Source organism: Meles meles, chromosome 8 (assembly GCF_922984935.1).
Source record: "Meles meles chromosome 8, mMelMel3.1 paternal haplotype, whole genome shotgun sequence".
NCBI lineage: Eukaryota > Metazoa > Chordata > Mammalia > Carnivora > Mustelidae > Meles > Meles meles.
The window spans coordinates 75542667-75563782 of record NC_060073.1 but is presented as its reverse complement, the minus strand read 5'-3'; the positions used below and the strand labels follow the sequence as shown (position 1 = coordinate 75563782).

Below are 21116 nucleotides of genomic sequence, written 5' to 3'. Positions count from 1 at the left end.
CTATATTTTATAATGTATACTTATTTTTTTCCTTGCTTTATTGAAGAACATGAGTCTCTTTTACACAATTCACAAGTGGCACATTTTCAATATTTATTTCAACATTTAAATCTAAGAGGAAAGCTGAGGTTACAAAAATAACTTCAGCAGATGAAAACACAACAGCTCCTCCATCCCAGGACTGGCTGTGAGAATGTGTTCAATGAGATGTACATTACACACCTCTCACAAGGCTGGAAAGAATCAAAAGGCAGCAATAACCATGAGAATCAACAAAACTGACCATTCCATTCCACCTGCATTTATTGAGAGAAGAATGCAGTAGCTGTCTTTGCTCCTGCTTCTCCCATCCTGTGCTCCTCGCAGCTATACTCACTTGAGCTTTCCTTGTAGGTCAAGACATCCCACATCCCACCCTATTCTGATTTTAAAATGTGTCCAATGAGCAAGACTTGCTCCCAGATCTTTGTTCCTAATATCCTTCCCCACAGAAAGGAACCATTGCTTCTGAAAAAAATATGACTGATTCAGGCCTGAGGCACGGCAGATACAAGATGGCTCTAGAACACTTTGTTATACAGAAAGAAAGAAAATGCTAAAAAAAAATGGGGAGGTGAAATAGAGACACAAAAGCCAGCTTGAATGGGGTGCACAAAGATGGAATCTGGGACCATCTAAGCACTAAGATAATTATACACCTTAAAGAATTATATACCATTGAAGAAATTCTGAGTGCTGAAAGTCTTTACTGATACCATAGTTGGATTAAAATAGATTGATAGATTATCTATCTACATAGATAAGATAGATGATAGATAGATAATTAGATGGATAGATAGATAGATAGATGATAGAGAAGAAGCCCACCAGGGAGGTGGGATCTTGCTAACAGTAGAATCTTGAGTGCTAATAAACATAAAGGAGGTGCTGAAGATAGAAAATTATCATTTTGTAACCACCAATGGATGGCAACTGTAGGAGAATGTAGAATATTTGCATAGTGTTAAAAAATCTCCATGTAGTCAATTTATTATTTTGAAAGAGAGAAAATAAGAAATTATGGAGTGGGGAAATTGGACCATATCTGGAGTAGATGATCAAACTTCACATCACCAATGTGAGACAGATGGTTGTCCTCTGTTTCTCAAAGGGATACTCTCATAGAAAGACACAAAACCACCTACAGAGAATTCTGGATAAGAAGGCATTACCTGCATCGTTTATGAGGAAATATCAGACAGACTCAAAAAAAGGAAATCCTATTTACAAATGGTAGGAGAAACTGTATTCCCCCAAAGTGCCAATCTCATTAAATTAAAAAAGGGGATCCCTAAAAATATTTCAGATGAAAGAAGGCTAAAGAGACATGGCAACTAAAGGTTACCTACTCTAGTCTGGATCCTGTTATGGAGGGAAAAAATGTTATAAAGGACATTATCAGGTCATTAAAATAGAATGTAAATATTATATTAGAATAAAGTTTTATATTAATATAGAATTTACTGGAGTTAATAACTGGTCTGTGATTATGTATGAGAATATTCCTACTCTAAGGAAAAATACACTGATGTATCCAGGGATAAAGGGTTCTAATCCATACAACTTACCTTCACGTGGTTCAGTTTGGGAGAGAAAGACAGCAAACGAGATGTAATGTACACACTAAGTGAATATGGGTTTATGTGTGTCTTTGTATTATTTTATTGTTGTAATTTTTCTGTAGGCTTGAAATTATTTCTGAATAAAAGTTTAAAGAAAGGGATAAAAGAATGTGCCCTTGATCAGGAAAAGCCTTCATTTATAGCTCAGATCAATGTTTGCTAATGTTTTCCCACCAGTATGTTGGCAACATACAACAGGGATAAATAAGCTAAGTGGTGGGTTAGATGCAATTTGAAATGCATTCAGTTTTATTTATGTATTCATTTATCAAAAACTTATTGAGCACCTGTCATGTGCCAGACAATGTGCTATGGTATGGTATGACTTTTTTCTTCTACTCGAAAGCATGCTAGGCTATGTGTGAATAGGAATAACAAACTGCATTAGAAACTCATTTAAAAGCCACTGGCTGAGTTGACACAACTAGTTCCAGAAAAGTGTAGCTCTGCTACCTTATTTCTGTGACCAGCCCATGTTCACTGATGTTTCTTAGTAACATAATTCATGCTTTCTCACTTCTAGAAAGCCTGCCTGAAAACCTATAAATTACTTCTGTTTCCTTAAGGATGAGGCCCAATTTTGCAGTGTCATTAAGTCAGAATTTGGAGTCCTGCTGTTAACCTCTGCATAGTCCAATGGGACACCCAATCCTCCCAGATGGTAACTGTCAACTTGTGTGTGCACCTTTGTCTCAGCATATAGGCTCTGAGACTCCTGGCACCATGCACCAATATTATATCATTGAAGGTCCAGTTTGATATATTTATTGTTCACTCTCAAGAAACTCTCAACCCATTCTGGTTCATCAGAGTACAATGGAAAGGATTCTCGGGTTTTGGCAATTGGCAATTCTCAGAACAGATTTAGCTCAGTCACTTAATGAATGCTTATAGCCAAATTATATAATATTTCTAATTCTGTTTCCTCTCTTTAAACTCAAAATAATGGTGCTCTATTTCTCAGAGGATGGTTGTAAGAATTAAGTGAGACAGTGTTTGGCACAGTGATTAGCTGTAAAATGTTAATCATTAATATTACTTTCAGAAGATAGACACAATTTTTATTTTAATGACTGGAAGCAGGATTCCTCTTTAGGGTGATACAGGTGATATACTCCTTGTTTAAACTGCTTCTCAAGGAGAGCGAGTCCCAAAGGTTATGGTTGGATGGACCCAGGGATATGAAAGAGACAGTAAAACTATTCTATATAGTTGAGCAACAGAAGTTAGAAGATAAAACAACAACCACAATGACAAGAAAACAAAAAAAGAAAGTTAAGAGGAAAGAAACGAAAGAAAGTTTTGTCTACACAGTAGGGTGCCAAAGAGGTAGACTGTTTAGTGTTAAATGTGGAGTTGTTGACTTTGCAATAAGTTAGCCCTCTCTCTCACCAAACTTCCCATTAAATCTGTGACTTGAGTGAATGTTCTTGGTTGGTTGGTTGGTTGGTTTGTTGGTTTTGTTTTGTTTTGTTTGCAGTTTGTTTCCATAATGCATATTGAGTTGAAAAAAGTGGGTTCTGTGACCAGGATCACATGAGCAGGGAAGAACCAACAGGTGCTGAAGAAAAGCAAGCAGGATTGAGAGCTCTGTAGGAAGAGTAAGATCTAGAAGAGCCTCTGAGAGGGAATCTCTGACAAAGTACAGCAATCTTGGGGGATAATGAGATGGCAACTTAATCTGAAGTATAGATTTTATCCCTATTATAGGCAAAATAATGGAATTGGCTCAAAGAGCCTAGTGTTCAAAGTTTTAAAACTAGGTAAAATACTAAAACTTGCAAAGTACGATAGATCCACAGTCTTTTATCCATAATTCCAAAACACTACGTGGTATTAAAATGTTTTGTTCAGTGTCAGTACTCTGTCAGTGGAAAAAGCTGACCTTATTCACCACTGGGCTGCCAATGGCATTTCTTTATCATGACAGTGGGTATATTTGTACCTTTTACTGAAGAGTCGTGTGTGTCAGATTCTGTGAGGATTGTTGGCCACATAGCCATATATGCCACTTGTCCTTAGTCAGAAAATTCTGAATTCTTAAACATATCTGGGGTTTTGAATAAGAGATTACAAATAGGAGTGCAGGAAAATACAGAGGAAATATTAAATGAGTGATAAAATGGGATTACCTTCCAGTGTATTTCTAAAGCTGAAATTGGCTGCTTTATCCATGGAATCGGATTCATACTGGGTCAGACTTAGGCAGAATTCCACGTCAGCGGAGGAGGGGAGCCTCGGGGTCCTGGCTTTGTCGTGGTTTCCAGGATTGCGCAGTAGAGGTCCCTCGGGAGATCCGTCGCATAAAGCCTGCCGGCTATTGTACTCCTCCAGACGGGTGCAGATGATCTACACAAAAACCTTTATGTTAAAGGAGTTGTGACCACCTCAACATCAAACGGGGGGGTGGGGGGAAAAGGCAGGAAGATTCACCTAGAGGTTCATATTTTAAAGGAAATTGTTCAAGGAAAGAGCGTTCTGAGGGTTGTAGAATAAGCAATGAAAGCTAAAATCTAGAACAGAATTCTTGTCTTGCATCTACTTAAGAAAATGAGTTAAATTGCCTCAGCCTCAGTAATCAAAGGAGGATAATAAAAATGACTTCATATAATTTTGTCAAATATGTATTTGCTGAGAACATTAACCTGACAAACATCTGTTAAACATCCACTGTAGGACTTTGCTGGAGGTATGCCCACAAAGCTAGCCCTGGTCCCGAGTTTACATTTGTGCCAGCTTTTATTTTCTCTCTCCACATATCTTCTCTTTTGGCTCTCACAGGTTTCCTGGCTTACATCCCCACTACCTGGTGAGAACTCCCTAATTCCTATCTCTAGTTCAAAACCACTCCTCTGAACTTTAAACCTGTATCTTCATCTCTGACTTCCCATTTCAGTCTTATCTCCCATGCATCTCCCATGTAATATTTAGACACCCCAAACTCTGTTCCTCTCCCCGTATTTCCCATCACACCAACTTCCTACCACTCAAACCCATGAGTCATCCTTTTTAAGCCAGAAACTGGTGAGTTTTCATTTGTATTTTATTCTGTTGAGTCTTTCGCTAATGATTGAAATCATTAGGCAGTCTTGTCAATTGTACCTCCAGAACATAGCTGGAGTCTGGGTACCACTCTTCAGTTTGCTTACAAATGTTGTGATCTGACTGCTAAAATCAGGTTGGCAAGCCTTCTCTGAGCATTACACGTGCTTCTCCCTGCCACGACTTTGTTCGTGTCTAAGAATGCTCACTCCTTGGCATGGATCTGACATCGGACCTCATCTTCAAGGCCAAGGCAGTATTTTAGAAAAAAACAGACCCTGTTAACTCTCACTTTGAAAGAAATTCGAAAGGATCTGACTCTAAATATGAAGAATTTTGAGGAAATCTTCACTGAATTACTTTGCTCGTAGTTTCATTTATAAGTAGGCAGAACAGTAAACTAGGATAAAAATATATCACTAAAGAAGTCAAAAGGAGCTCTTTCAGTATAAATACAAAATAAAAATTGTAAACAAAAATATCAAACCATAATTTAATAGGCAGATTTATCTTTATTTTTTCATCTCAGTGTTATATGAATTAATTCATCTTAAAATCATTGATGCCTTAAATTCAGTGAGAGCAATGAACTAAGTAGCAAGATATTAATCTTAACTCAGAATAAAAAGTGCCCGAGAACTGCCCTGCCATGACAGACGTTTCCTAACAGGCACATACTTCCACAGGAGGCCTGTGCCCACTGAGTAGATAACATTATTTCTTTGCCAAATGTAGACTTCATTTACTTTAGACTCCGTTGATAAACAATCAGTATCATCTCCCTTAGAAAATGTGGTCTCCATGAGGACAACTTTCCACAGAATCTAGAATATAGGCTCAATCAATATTTGATGGATGAATAAACAAATCAATGGATGAACCAGTGAATCGTCTACAAACTACAGACGTGTTCAACAGCCTTTTAAACTCATCCTGTAATTGGTACCAACCTCTGCCCTAGAAGATATTTTTTTAAACATATCATTTGTATTAAACATACAATGAGGCCCTTTTCTGATCGAGATCATGAGGAGGGCATCACCGTGTACATTTTTAAAACTTCACACAACCACCTTGTAGGTTTATATGATTCCCCCCCTATTTTAATGATGAAGAAATGCAGTCTGAGTAGGGAAGAATACAAAAGGCTAGTAGCAACTGAAACCCTGTTTTATGATGAATACTTCTGTGGACAACAGGCAAGACATGGAGCAATATTTTAAAAGTGAAAAGCCTTCCTGGTCACTTGTACGCTTCACAGTTAAAAATAATCAAGACAATCTTATCAGTCTCCTGCTCCAGTGAGTTTGCCCTCTAGAGAAACATAAAAGCAAATTCAATTACCACACGATGAAACTGAATGAGACGTGCCCCCTAGGAATGGCTGCTACTGTGTTGAATGAAAGACACTTAGAGAAGCTTTTAATTTGGGGTCACTAAGATATCACTTATGAATAGTGTTGTGTGTTGGAAAAGAGCTGGATGCCAAATTCCGGGAGATGTGGGCATCAGCTCCGACTCCGCTACTTACTAGCAATGTGTCAGTGAGCGCGTTATTTAGACTTGCCAAGTCTCAATTTTCTCAACAGTAATAGGAAATCATATTAAATATAATAGGATATAATAAAAATATACCATTATGTAACATAGTGATGTATAATTCACATCTACTATATTAATAATAAAATAAAATACTAATAGAAAGTAGCACAGTTTTACTATATTAATAATAAAATAGTAATAGAAAATAGCACAGTTTTTTTGCCCAGCAAATGTCAGTTTCCAGGGTTCTTCGCAATTTATGACATTCCTCAATCTTTTTATCCACACGTAGTAATTGAGAACTAGGTCTGTTGGATGACTTATCTAAGGTCATATGATGCTTAGAGCCAGAGCTAGAACATTAATATACTGTGCTGATTCGAAATGTATATATCCACGACATTTATTGCTGCCTGTAAATGGCTTAGGAATGGTTGAATAAAACTAAACTAGCTTTTGCATTGAATATAATATATTGGACTCCTTTATCAGTTGATTACCTAGACATCATGGCAGGTACATAAATGAAATCATTTTCACTCCTGTTGGAATAATAAACCATCTCAGGACATTTTCAAAAGATCCTAGTGCCTCAAAAACTCCTACAGTAGACTCATTTAAATTAGAGAGGTTTGAATGGAACTATTTTTGCTGAAATGTCAACTGCCAAGTGACTGTGTTCAGATGACTGGATGTATTAGTAACAAGGAGGAAATCTACCCTGGTTCCAGAAATAATTTGAAAAACTTAGTTCCAAGTCATCATGTTTGTATTTGATACAGGAGACTCAGGGAGGGGAAATTGTTAGCCTGATGGTTAGACTCATGGAGATTACAGTCAGACATGATTTCTAGTACTGACTATTATTAGCTACCTGACCTTGAGCAAATCCCTTAAGCTCTCTGAGTATTAAGGTTTTTCATCTATACATGGGGATTATAACAACTTTTTATGAAGGATTAAATAATGTAACATATGCAAAGCACTTATTATATCGTTTCAAATAGAGTGTTTAATAATGATCACTGTTGGGGTATCTGGGTGGCTCAGTCAGTTGAGTGTCTGACTTTGATTTTGGCTCAGGTCATGATCTCATGACCACGGGATGATCTCATGGTCATGGGATCCAAACCCAAGTCAGGCTCTGCACTCGACGGGGAGTCTGCTTGAGAATCTCTCTTCTCCTTCTTCCCCCCACCCCACTCTGGTGCAGTCTCTCTCTCTCTCTCTCAAAAAATCTTTTTTTTTTTTAATAATGACAGCTATTATACTATTATTGAATACAAGACCGTTGGGCATGCCACCAAATTGTTTTTAACCCCGGTTCTATAACACTGGCTGAATATTCATTATGGTAATAATTCATATTCATTATTACCATAATGAATATTGATATATAAAGATGTTATAGTAATAATTTATACCCATGGAACTGAAAGAATATGTCAGATACTAAACCAGTCATTTTACATTAACAGATTCCATTGAATTCTTCCACAATAATGCCTTAAGATATATTACAATACTATTCTAATTTTAAAGAAAACGTTTCCCAGAATAAGTAACTTATTCAGTATCTTGTAGCAAAATTACAAAAGTCCACTGAAATTTGTGTTTCTGCAACTCAAAAGATTATACCCTTCCACTACATTTTTTCTGCTTTCCATTGCATTTATTGCTTTCATTAACACAGAAAACAAGCATATATAATAATTGCAGTCCATTTTTTTTCTGTTGGGATAAACCAAAGGTCAAAGACTCTAAATAACTTCTTCAATATCATCTGGCAAGTGGCAGAGGTCCTCTGATGAGGAAGTTCTTCATTTTCTATTTCAACACAGGTGATTTATAGCATAGGATGGGGGAAAGAATCAAGTGTTCCAAGGCAAACGAAAAAAGAGAGATAGAAAGAAGAAACAAATGTATTAATGGAAGTGAACCGAGGTAGTGTTCTCTTAAGCTAAAGTATATAGCAACAAACTACCAGCTATTAAAAGCTGTCAGGAGCAAAGATTCTATTAGGGCATTAGAGATTTATCTGGGGAAGAAAAAAAAAGTAAACCATATGACAATCCACAGAATCTTTTCCATAAAGAAAAAAAGAGAAGCTGTTATTTCACTGAGCTGTTGTCATGGTTACCTAAAACCCATGACTCTCTGCTGAAATGTGACTTTTTTCTTTTTTCTTCCCACTGTTTGCTTCCATGTGATGTGCTTTCCCCTGATGAGTGGATTCCCTGGCCACATTTCACTCATGTGTATCATCTAGGAATGTTTATTTCTCTCTGTTTTGGTCCGTCATGACAGCTACCTTGATACACCTTTCCTTTTTATGGCTGGTCTGTCTGCTGCTTGCATAACATTGGATCTGATTGTGTTGAGCACAGGTGTTTGTACTTTAACGTTATTAAGTACCCCCCATCTCTAAAAATATTGGACTGCTTTAACTGATCACAAACTTGCTTCTACATTAAAAGCCCTTGGCATTAAAGAACTAGGTGAAAAAATGTATACAGAAAAGACACGAGGGGCGCCTGGGTGGCTCAGTGGATTAAGCCGCTGCCTTCGGCTCGGGTCATGATCTCAGGGTCCTGGGATCGAGCCCCACGTAGGGCTCTCTGCTCCGCGGGGAGCCTGCTTCCTCCTCTCTCTCTCTGCCTGCCTCTCTGCCTACTTGTGATCTCTCTCTCTGTCAAATAAATAAAAAAAAAAAAAATCTTTAAAAAAAAAAAAAAAATCTTTAAAAAAAAAAAAAAAAAAAAAAAAAAAGAAAAGACACGAATTCTGAATCTGAGAAAAATTGTTTTCAAAACATACTAACACTAATTCATATATTATTTTATTTAGTAGAAAATCCCATCAGTAAATATTATTAATCTTGCTTAAATAACACTCAGATATATTTTAACTTGCTTGATTTTCTCTATTATATATTCTTTTTTTTTTTTTGGCATGCATACACATACGTATATAGGAGCCCAGAGAGAACTACATAAAATGTTTTATTCTACATGTTGAGTGAGTCAGCGCTTATTTTGTATTGATGTGTCCTTGGCCTTGGGGATCCAGTGCTATAAAGAAATTTGGTTGAAGTTTCTAGAAATCCAGGCATGCAGAATTTAATTTTTAATGTATGTTTTTCTTAGAGTTAACATTTCTATGATTATTAATTTTGTTCAATTCAGCATACATTTATAAAGCCCATTCTATGCCTATATCATGGTTCTGGGCTCTGCGGATACAAAAATAAATTAGACGTGGTCTCTTCCCTGTAGCAGCTGACATTCTGATAGACAAGACAGGTTTGAAAACAATGACATGAACTGAAGGTTCTATCATATAAATCTGTACAAAGTCTAATGATAACTCAAAAGGGTGAGGGTCAGTTCTACCTGAGTAAGGGATGGGGATCAGAAAGAATCTAATGGAATATTTTTATTGTAACATAAATGAAAAGGTCTACATCAGAATATCGATGCCAGTTGTCTGTGCAACTGAATTTTAAGGGAGTCCAAGTAACTACAAGTCAAATTTTATATCCATAAATCAGTGACCTAAATGATCTCTTCTGAGCCTAAATGGCTTCTTATTAACAGAGAAACAGCACTGGAGTCAGAGACACAAGTCTTCAGTCCTCTGCTGCGTGACCGTGGACAAATCCCACCTTTTGGGGGCCTCTATCTTCATTTATAAAATAAGGGCATTATACCACACACCACTGAGTGTCTCTTAGCTCACAGTTAGTAAATGCTATGAATTTCTAAAAACTCTGTTTTTGTGTTGTAAAACTCCTGGAATTGAGGAAGGGATGGAGGCTTGGCACTAGAAGGGCCAGCCCTCTAGCTGATTTCCAAGGTCCCGTGTATCCGCAGAGTCCGGAAGCAGTTTGATTCTCACTTCACATGGAGCAGCTCACATCGCAATTTGAGTGTACAATTCAGGCGGAAACATTTAAACTAGGGGTATGTTTATTACAGAACCTGAGTTTCTAAAATGAAATAGATACCAGAACAATTTCCAGATTCATTAAATCAGTGATTCTCAATGCTGGCCGCACATTAGAATCACAAGAGAAGGTTTTATTTCTAAAGACTTTTTTCTTTTAAATATTTATTTTAGAGAGACAGAGAGAGAGAACACAAACAGGAGGGGCAGAGGGAGAGGGAGAGAAAACCTCCACCAGACTCCATGCTGATCGTGAGGCTGGGCGATGGCCTGGATCTCACCATATGAGCTAAAACCAAGAGTTGGATGCTTAACTGACTGTGCCACCCAGGTGTCCCCCAAGAGCCACCCAGATGTCCCACAAGAGACTGTTTTAAAAACGCAAATGCCTGGGGGGTTTCATTCAGTTGGATGTCAGACTTTGGTTTTGGCTAGGGTTGTGATCTCAGGGTTGTGAGATCGAGCCCCAGGAGGGACTCCTCTTCAGTGGGGAGTCTGCTTGAGGATTCTCTTGCTCTATCTCCCTTTGCCCCTCCCCCCACTCTCTCTTTCTCTAAAATAAATAAATAAATTTTTAAAAATATGTTTAAAAGTACAGATACCTGGACTTCCTAGTAGACCACCTGAAGAGGATTTTCCAACAGGAATTAGATGGGTAGATCCATGCAATTTTCTTTAAGCTCCCTAAGTGGTTTAGATACTAAGAAGTACTGAATTAAATGGCTATAAACAACTGATCTTCATTTTTAAAGGACGGTAACCAGAAATGGAAACAGCAACTGACACCTCACACAGTGACACCACTCACAGTAGGCAGACACAAATTCTCTTTTTTCTTTTTTGTTTTCTCTTTTTTATTTAAACTATTATTTGCTTGTTTTTCTTCAATGGCCTTTGTTCACTCTATTTCTGATTTTGAATTTTAGCACCAATTACCACACAGCAGTTTAATCATTGAGAAATATGGAAACTAATATCATAATTTCAGTCCAGTGTTTACCCACCAGACACAGAAAGATGTATTTACAAAAAAAAAAAAAATCAGCTACAATCATAAAGAAAAAGGAACTGGGGAGGAATTTTCCACTCAATAAATGATTAGAAAAAAATGCATATATAATTCTAGTAACACCAACTAGCATATATCTCATGTAATCAAATATCTATTAGCATTTGTCTGTCAAGCTTCCACGTGGATGTTGTAATATTTTTGGTGATTTAGGTAAGCCACCAACCTTTCTGGATCAAGTGAGGTGGTACAGCTAAGGAAAGAATTATAATGGACTGAAAATCCCTGTCCTCGCTTAGCAGTATTTTAAGCAGTAACAGAGGATGAGAGAACTAGATGAGAGTTTTGCACTTTATAAATTAAGGTAGGAGGTCTGAAGGCTTATTGAAACAAATTTTTTTCTCAAGCTCATCTTTTCCAGCCTTTCCTGCATAAATACACTCATTCCTTTTGGTAAATAGCTGACATTAGTGATGCCAGATATTATACCATGACCATTTTTCAATGAGCTTCAATAGACTCCATTTGGAAGGAGTGTGAACTTACTGGGGAGGGCAGGAAGCCCTTCACACTCCAAACTTGCAGAATGTAAGATATGAATGCCAGACTCTTCCCATCTCATTTAAACTTTAGGCTCAGTTCCATAAAGCCCTGCTAGTCAAAGTGCTGTATTAGAAACGTCTGGAATACAGACAGAAAAACATTTCTTCTTCCTTATGGTTTTAAAATGATAAATAACTAAAAGCATATTTCTTTGCTCACATTTTGCCCTTAACCCAGAGTGAAAAATTCAGCATAGGAGAAATAGAAACTAAATTTCAGAATTGCAATCCCTTACCTTGTACCTCTAAAGTTTGCACATAGTTAGGAAAAAACTAATTTCTTCCACAGGCTAATGAAAAAAAAAATGAGACAGAGTAAGCTAGATCCTCTCGCTGAAGACATCATAGCAGACATGTCCTCAGAAATGGTATAGGTGGTCAGGCAACCAAGCCTGACCCATCTCTGTTAGTTCCTAGTGATCCTGTGATCATGTACAGTTTACCTTTATAGCTCAGTGTTTTAAACCTTAGCAAAGGGAAGGGATAGTAAAAGTATTAACTGAGTTAACTACACAGAAACACTTACAACAGGGCTTTACACATGCTAAGTACTCAATGTAAATTAGCTGTTTTCATTATTTACCTATTTGGACCCCAGGGTCCTCATATGTTTTTTAAAAAGATTTAATCTAAATAATATTCTCCAATTTCCCTGATGATAATAATTGCCATAGACATTTAGTAAATGATGCCTTCCCAAAGGCTCCCTGTTAAATTTCTGATCAATGGGTCTAAGAGCTAGGAGCAGGGATTTGTAATTTGTACACTGTACGAATTTTATTGTGAAGAAAATTTCAGGAACACTGACCTAGCTCACTAACTTAATCATCTAAATATCCACTCATCCATCCAACAAACACTTAATGAGCCCTTACCACTTGCCAGGTACCATTCTATGTGCTGAGAGACACAGTGATGAACCAAACACTCTTCATTTATTAGAGTTTAGGAACATGGTAGAGGACATTATACAAATAAACACACAAATGCCTATGTAATCACAATTGTGAAGTGTGCTATAAAGGAAAATACAAGGTATGCTGAGGACTTTTAATAGGAGATCTTTTCTGCTCTTGGCAGGAGAGATGGGGAGGGAGGTGTATGAAGACCTGATTGCTAAGGTTCTTTTATGCTCTAATATGGGATGTCCAGGACGCCTTACCTGCCAAGAGGAGAAGAAGGATGCTGGGCTGAGTAAGTTAGGGTTTGCTGGGTTGTGCCCTCCCATGTACTCATTGGTGCAAACGTCACAGCCTTTAGCATCTCTCCAGTCCCAATATGGAATAGTGAAGTTCTCATCCCCGGTGAGCTTCTGGATTTCTTGTTCCCACAGCAACAAGAAGAGTCTGTGCCAAGGCAGGAAACCTGGGGCTTCATGAGCAAAATCAATGTCTCTCCAGACTTGAGACCCTCCAAGCAGTGTGTCTCTTGACACGTAATAATGCATCCAGACAAAGAGGTCATAAATGTTGATGTCATTAAACATGGGGGTTGATCCATTATTCATTTGGCCATAGGTGCCTGTGGGGATGACATAGTCTGGGCTGGTGGTATGCTTCGCTAAAGTAAGGTAGGCAAGAAATTTGTTCTTCTCTGGGACACTCAGATCAAAGATGTTTCTTCTCACCAAAAGTCGTTTCTCTGTGCAGTTTGGTCCCCAAAAGCCAAACTTGCAATTTCCACAGTTGAATCCCATAAAGTTGCCAAAGCAGTGGCAGGTCCTATTGTAAAAGACTGAGGGCCAAGACTCCCGGTCATCCACCCCTGTGAAGGGGAACTGAGGTCCGCGGGGGGCATTAGACAGAATGATATTCTGACAGACACCCCTACCTGAAAGCTGGCCACAGGGGCTCCCGTCACCCTTCCACGGTGGGCAGCATTCCTTCTCCATCAGGCTCTTGGAGGAGGCACAGGCTCGAGGGAAATGGCCGGTGGAGGTCCGAAAACTCCAGAGCAGGAAGCACAAAGCAACCAGGAGCATTCTTCCTCTAGACCTCACAGATCAGCTTGAGCCAGTTAATTGAGCCACACACTTCTCTTTCCAGCTACCCCTACAGTGACTATCACATGTTTTGGCTAAGACCTATATAATATGAGTCCCACTTCCAGCATCAAACATTCTTGGGCTTTATCTTAAGCTTTCATCTTCTGAAAACCACATGACTAACATTTCTTCAGAGTTGGCACAAATCCCACCAGTGGGACAGGCCTATGTTAAAGTGAGAAACACCATTCACCATTAATAGTTTAATTCACATGGTAATAATAATGATAATAATAATAATTTTTCCTGATCTAAGAAAAGGTAGCTAGTTGACTAGGATATTAATGAGGATCTGAATTAGAAAATAAGAGGTGGTGTCAGGAATAGAACTTCTCTTATTAAGAAAGTTCAGGCAATGTTAGAGATTAGAGATTATAGGTGCACGGTAGTTGTTTCTCAGAGACCATAAGTAGGCCACAGAATTTGCAAAACTCAGCTTTGCAGACAAAGATGCTTTTCAGAGCCTAGAGATTCTGTCTTATCTCTGGTTATGTTGCAGATTATTTATTTCATACAAAGTATCTGAAAAAAAAATCTTTCTGCTGTGTCTCCCTGATTATCTTGATTCAGTTGACTACTTGCTAGCAATCTGTTTATTTTCTTACTATTGCTAAGGACAGGTAGGTGGTCTGCTTTATTGTGGAGACTTCTATTAGCTAATATTCCAAAGGAAACTCTTTTTACTTAAATGCTGTAGTCACCTTGTTTCACTTGTAATTGATTCTAGAAATCAGAAAGTGTTTCGAAATTTTGTCTACCATAGGGTCTTGTAAAAGAATTCTCAATTTAGGGTGTGAATAAATAGGGTCAATATGTTTATTCAGCAAATATTTATTGGTCATACACATCCTAGAATTCTTTCTCTGTGTATAGTGAGCTAGGTAAATTGAAAGGCATGGATAAAAATCTAATTCTACCACTTTGGTTCGTTTTCAAATGAACAGTATAGATATTACTTTTAATGGAGGGGACATTTTTGTGAACTGAGGATACTGAAAAGGATTGCATCATTTTGGATAATAGTATTCAAATTTTACTAAAAGGATGCCCCTTGAATAAAACCTGAATGGTGGGTAAAAGTTGGAAAGACCAAGAGACTGGAAATAATCCTTCAGGCAGGGGGAAAACTACAGAGGCAGAGCCAGAGAACTGGATTCAGGTAGGCTCCTCACCCTAGAAGAAATGAAACCCAGGACGGAGGAGAGAGTGGTGGGGTTTAGGTGAGCCTGGTGGCTCCTATTGCATGGAGCACTGGGTGTGGTACATAAACAATGAATCTTGGAGCACTGAAAAAATTAAATTAAATTAAAACAAACAAACAAACAAACAAAAATTAAGTGGCTTAAACTGAGTTGAAGGATTAGAGGATGAGAATATTCACACCACAGTTGTCCCTGCCAGATTTCCTCCTTTATCCTATTCCAGACATGAAGCTGGGTGGTCCCCTCACACATACAGAGTAATCGGAGGTCAGGGAAAGCTCCAAGGAAAGCAGCCGGGTCTGGTCCTGGAGCTGCTGCGGGGCTCTAGGGAAGACCATCACTTTGCACATGAATCTCAGTGCCTGCCTCTGCTTTCTTCCCCTTTCTGCTGGAGTTTGTCTCATTATCTAGAAAAACGTCAAGGTGCTTCTATACCCCTCTCTTGGGACTCAAAAGCAGGCTTTTTAGGTGGAAGGAGCAGTGTGTGGGTGAAGAGGAAGGGAAGATAAGTTTCCATGGAAATGCTGCCTCTGGCTGGGATTAAGAAGTCATCACATGATCTCCACAAGGAGGCTTAATATTTTTTCTTCCTCCTTTCAGAGCCACTGAGAGATTAACACAGGGCTTCTTGTCCCTGGGGAGTCTTAATTCTGTATTACTTATAACCACATGTGGCCTTTTGTAATTCTGTTCCGTCTACTTGGAGACAGAATTCAACTTCTAATGTTCAGTTTAATTAAGAATTTTGCTTTACACTTGCCCCCATATCAGGCTTCCCAGTGAACAATTTACAAAGCCTTCATCACGCTCCTGGGCCTCTGTGTCAATTCTCCCAGGTCTGTTTTTTTAATAGCCTTCCAAGCATGCTTAGATGAATGGCAAAAATGTACTTTGTCCTCTTAATTTCCTTTACCAAAGCGATTTCTTTAACTTGACAGAACTTCTTTATTACTATTAAATATAGAACACTATCTACTCTGGCCCACATGTTTAACAGTCTTATTATCAAAACAAACTTCCTGCATGTCAAACCCCATTTAAACTGGTTCTTCCCTAAACTCTAGATGTACATTCTCTAGGTGTCTCTAGTTTAAAGAGTTTGAAAGTGTCCTATCCTGTTCTAGGAGATTATCGTATTGGTAATACCTAAGCTAATGCAATCTCTATTGGCCAGAATTAGGGCTCAGTAAATACCTTGCACATATTTATTGACTGTCAATTATCAGGCATCTGCAGAGAGACAGGGATGCTATGGTAAATACAACAGAGATTTTTCTACCCTCATAAAGTATATAGTTTTATTAAAATAATATTTTAATTTTAATAATTTTAAGTAACCTTTATAGCTGTGTGTTTTAATTATTTTTTCTGGTTAAATGACTTTTAAAACTGCTATAAAAGGGGAAAAAAAAAGAGCTACTAGGAAAGATGGCAGGGGACCTATCTAATCATGAAGCATAGTCAAGGCACGTTTTCTGGAAGAAGTTACATTGCAAGTGACATCTGAGAAGTTAGAAGTCTGGTGAAAAGGACAGCAGTGAGTCTGAGGGCATGCCAGGCAGGGAATATTATAGGCGAAGGCTCCGAAGCAGAAAGAGCATAGCATGTTCAAGGATCCTAAAGACAGTTAATATGGCTATAACCCCCACTACTGCAGAGATGCGATGTAAGTGTGGAAGTGTACATGTGGATGAGATCACAGTCCTTGATGGGTTTGAAGCAAAGCTGTGATGTTCTCATATGTGAATCACAAACATTTCACTCAAGCTGCTGAGATGACACCACACATGAGGATGGGAGCAAGAGTAAATCTAGAAATCACTATTAGAGATTATTGGAGTAACTCGGGCAAGAAATTTGGCTTGGGACCAGAGTGACTATCTCTGAGAGGGACATAAGTGAATGGATTTAAGAGATATGGGGGTGACGAATTCAAATGGAGTGAGAGGTGAAGAGGAAAGAGATTTTGAGTTGACGTCTAGGTTTCTAGCTTCTGTCATTATCTACAATGAGGAAAGACTGACGGTAAAATTTTGTGGAAATTGAATATGGGTTCAATTTTAGACATGCTGAATTTGAGACTTTAAGGTACAGTCTAGCCATAAACAATTATCTTCTGGTTTGTGGTGTTTGCATTGATCATTCATTCACTTGTTGGTTTTGGCCAGTCAACTTTGCTCTTTTCCCTTACTCTTGTCTTTGCTCTTTTATTTGATGATAGTTTGAACCTTCTTCCCCAGCTTCATCTTTTAGCCTTCCTTCTCTCAGTTTTAATAGTAGCTGCCCTTTATTGAGTATGAGTAACATAATGAGCTCAATTTGAATATTTACCACTTTAAAAATAAATTTTACTGTGGAAATAGTTAAATATACTTAAACCAGAAAAAATATAATTAATTAGCATGTACCCATCATCATGCTTTAACTGCCATCATCTTTCTGTAAACATTGTTTCTTCTGTCTCACTGACATTAAAAAAAAAAACTTTAGTATTTTAAAATAAATGTCAGATAACATATCTTCTCTGTAATGTCTCAGTGTACACAAGTAACAATTAAGGATTTAAATTTATAACTATAAACCAGTATAGTATAGAATCATGGACAAAAAGACAGAATAATAAATCTTTAGTATCATCTGATTTCAAGTCTATGCTCAGTCTACTTTAGTTAACTTAAACATTTTTTTGAAGATCCAAACAAGGTCTATATATTGCCTTTGGTTAATATATTTTCTGTTTTTAAAAATCTATGTTTCTTTGACACCTGGGTGGCTCAGTTGGTTAAGATATGCCTTCAGCTCAGGTCATGATCCCAGGGTCCTGGGATCAAATTCCATATCAGGCTCCCTGCTCAGCAGGGAATCTGCTTCTCCCTCTGCCCCTCCCCACCACTCATTCTTTCTCTCTCTCTCTCTCTCCTTCACAAAAATAAATAAAATCTTTTTTTTCATTTTATTTATTTTTTTCAGCATAACAGTATTCATTGTTTTTGCACAACACCCAGTGCTCCATGCAAAACGTGCCCTCCCTATCACCCACCACCCGTTCCCCCAACCTCCCACCCCTGACCCTTCAAAACCCTCAGGTTGTTTTTCAGAGTCCATAGTCTCTTATGGTTCGCCTCCCCTCCCCAATGTCCATAGCCCCCTCCCCCTCTCCCAACCCCACATCCCCTCAGCAACCCCCAGTTTGTTTTGTGAGATTAAGAGTCATGATGCCCTCTAGTTCCATCCACGTCGTCGCAAATGGCAAGATTTCATTTCTTTTGATGGCTGCATAGTATTCCATTGTGTATATATACCACATCTTCTTTATCCATTCATCTGTTGATGGACATCTAGATTCTTTCCATAGTTTGGCTATTGTAGACATTGCTGCTATAAACATTCGGGTACACATGCCCCTTCGGATCACTATGTTTGTATCTTTAGGGTCAATACCCAGTAGTGCAATTGCTGGGTCATAGGGTAGTTCTATTTTCAACATTTTGAGGAACCTCCACGCTGTTTTCCAGAGTGGTTACACCAGCTTGCATTCCCACCAACAGTGGAGGAGGGTTCCCCTTTCTCCGCATCCTCTCCAGCATCTGTCATTTCCTGACTTGTTAATTTTAGCCATTCTGACTGGTGTGAGGTGATATCTCATTGTGGTTTTGATTTGTATTTCCCTGATGGCGAGTGACGTGGAGCACTTTTTCATGTGTCTGTTGGCCATCTGGATGTCTTCTTTGCAGAAATGTCTGTTCATGTCCTCTGCCCATTTCTTGATTGGATTGTTTGTTCTTTGGGTGTTGAGTTTGCTAAGTTCCTTATAGATTTTGGATACTAGCCCTTTATCTGATATGTCGTTTGCAAATATCTTCTCCCATTCTATCAGTTGTCTTTTGGTTTTGTTAACTGTTTCCTTTGCTGTACAAAAGCTTTTGATCTTGATGAAGTCCCAATAGTTCATTTTTTCCCTTGCTTCCCTTGCCTTTGCCATTGTTCCTAGGAAGATGTTGCTATGGCTGAGGTCGAAGAGGTTGCTGCCTGCATTCTCCTCAAGGATTTTGATGGATTCCTTTCTCACATTGAGGTCCTTCATCCATTTGGAGTCTATTTTTGTGTGTGGTGTAAGGAAGTGGTCCAATTTCATTTTTCTGCATGTGGCTGTCCAATTTTCCCAGCACCATTTATTGAAGAGGCTGTCTTTTTTCCATTGGACATTCTTTCCTGCTTTGTCGAAGATTAGTTGACCATAGAGTTGAGGGTCGATTTCTGGGCTCTCTATTCTGTTCCACTGATCTATGTGTCTGTTTTTGTGCCAGTACCATGCTGTCTTGATGATGACAGCTTTGTAATAGAGCTTGAAGTCCGGAATTGTGATGCCACCAACTTTGGCTTTGTTCTTCAATATTCCTTTGGCTATTCGAGCTCTTTTCTGGTTCCATATAAATTTTAGGATTATTTGTTCCATTTCTTTGAAAAAAATGGATGGTATTTTGATAGGGATTGCATTAAATGTGTAGATTTCTTTAGGTAGCATGGACATTTTCACAATATTTATTCTTCCAATCCAGGAGCATGGAACATTTTTCCATTTCTTTGTGTCTTCCTCAATTTCTTTCATGAGTACTTTATAATTTTCTGTGTATAGATTCTTAGCCTCTTTGGTTAGGTTTATTCCTAGGTATCTTATAGTTTTGGGTACAATTGTAAATGGGATTGACTCCTTAATTTCTCTTTCTTCTGTCTTGTTGTTGGTGTACAGAAATGCAACTGATTTCTGTGCATTGATTTTATATCCTGACACTTTACTGAATTCCTATACAAGTTCTAGCAGTTTTGGAGTGGAGTCTTTTGGGTTTTCCACATATAGTATCATATCATCTGCGAAGAGTGATAGCTTGACTTCTTCTTTGCCGATTTGGATGCCTTTAATTTCTTTTTGTTGTCTGATTGCTGAGGCTAGGACTTCTAGTACTATGTTGAATAGCAGTGGTGATAATGGACATCCCTGCCGTGTTCCTGACCTTAGCGGAAAAGCTTTCAGTTTTTCTCCATTGAGAATGATATTTGCGGTGGGTTTTTCATAGATGGCTTTGATAATATTGAGGTATGTGCCCTCTATCCCTACACTTTGAAGAGTTTTGATCAGGAAGGGATGCTGTCCTTTGTCAAATGCTTTTTCAGCATCTATTGAGAGTATCATATGGTTCTTGTTCTTTCTTTTATTCATGTGTTCTATCACATTGATTGATTTGCGGATGTTGAACCAACCTTGCAGCCCTGGAATAAATCCCACTTGATCGTGGTGAATAATCCTTTTAATGTACTGTTGAATCCTATTGGCTAGTATTTTGGCGAGAATTTTTGCGTCTGTGTTCATCAAGGATATTGGTCTGTAGTTCTCTTTTTTGGTGGGATCCTTGTCTGGTTTTGAGATCAAGGTGATGCTGGCCTCATAAAATGAGTTTGGAAGTTTTCCTTCCGTTTCTATTTTTTGGAACAGTTTCAGGAGAATAGGAATTAGTTCTTCTTTAAATGTTTGGTAGAATTCCCCTGGGAAGCCGTCTGGCCCTGGGCTTTTGTTTGTTTGGAGATTTTTGATGACTGTTTCAATCTCCTTACTGGTTATGGGCCTGTTCAGGTTTTCTATTTCTTCCTGGTTCAGTTGTGGTAGTTTATATGTCTCTAGGAATGCATCCATTTCTTCCAGATTGTCCAATTTGTTGGCGTAGAGTTGCTCATAGTATGTTCTTATAATTGTCTGTATTTCTTTGGTGTTAGTTGTGATCTCTTCTCTTTCATTCATGATTTTATTGATTTGGGTCCTTTCTCTTTTCTTTTTGATGAGTCTGGCCAGGGGTTTATCAATCTTATTGATTCTTTCAAAGAACCAGCTCCTAGTTTCATTGATTTTTTCTATTGTTTTTTTGGTTTCTATTTCATTGATTTCTGCTCTGATCTTTATGATTTCTCTTCTCCTGCTGGGTTTAGGGTTTCTTTCTTGTTCTTTCTCCAGCTCCTTTACGCGTAGGGTTAGGTTGTGTACTTGAGAACTTTCTTGTTTCTTGAGAAAGGCTTGTA

General features: G+C 38.2%; 1 protein-coding gene across 1 annotated transcript in view; it reads right to left on the bottom strand.

Moving 5' to 3' along the window:
* Positions 1 to 13782, bottom strand: part of TYR (tyrosinase) — a 98215-nt gene extending 84433 nt beyond the window's left edge. The window contains exons 1-2 of the mRNA XM_046017560.1: positions 12964 to 13782; positions 3794 to 4010 (exon numbers count right to left, since the gene is read on the bottom strand). Of these exons, the coding sequence (XP_045873516.1) occupies positions 3794 to 4010; positions 12964 to 13782 (1036 nt within the window). The remainder of the gene's footprint in view (positions 1 to 3793; positions 4011 to 12963) is intronic.
* Between the last annotated feature and the right edge of the window lie 7334 nt (positions 13783 to 21116).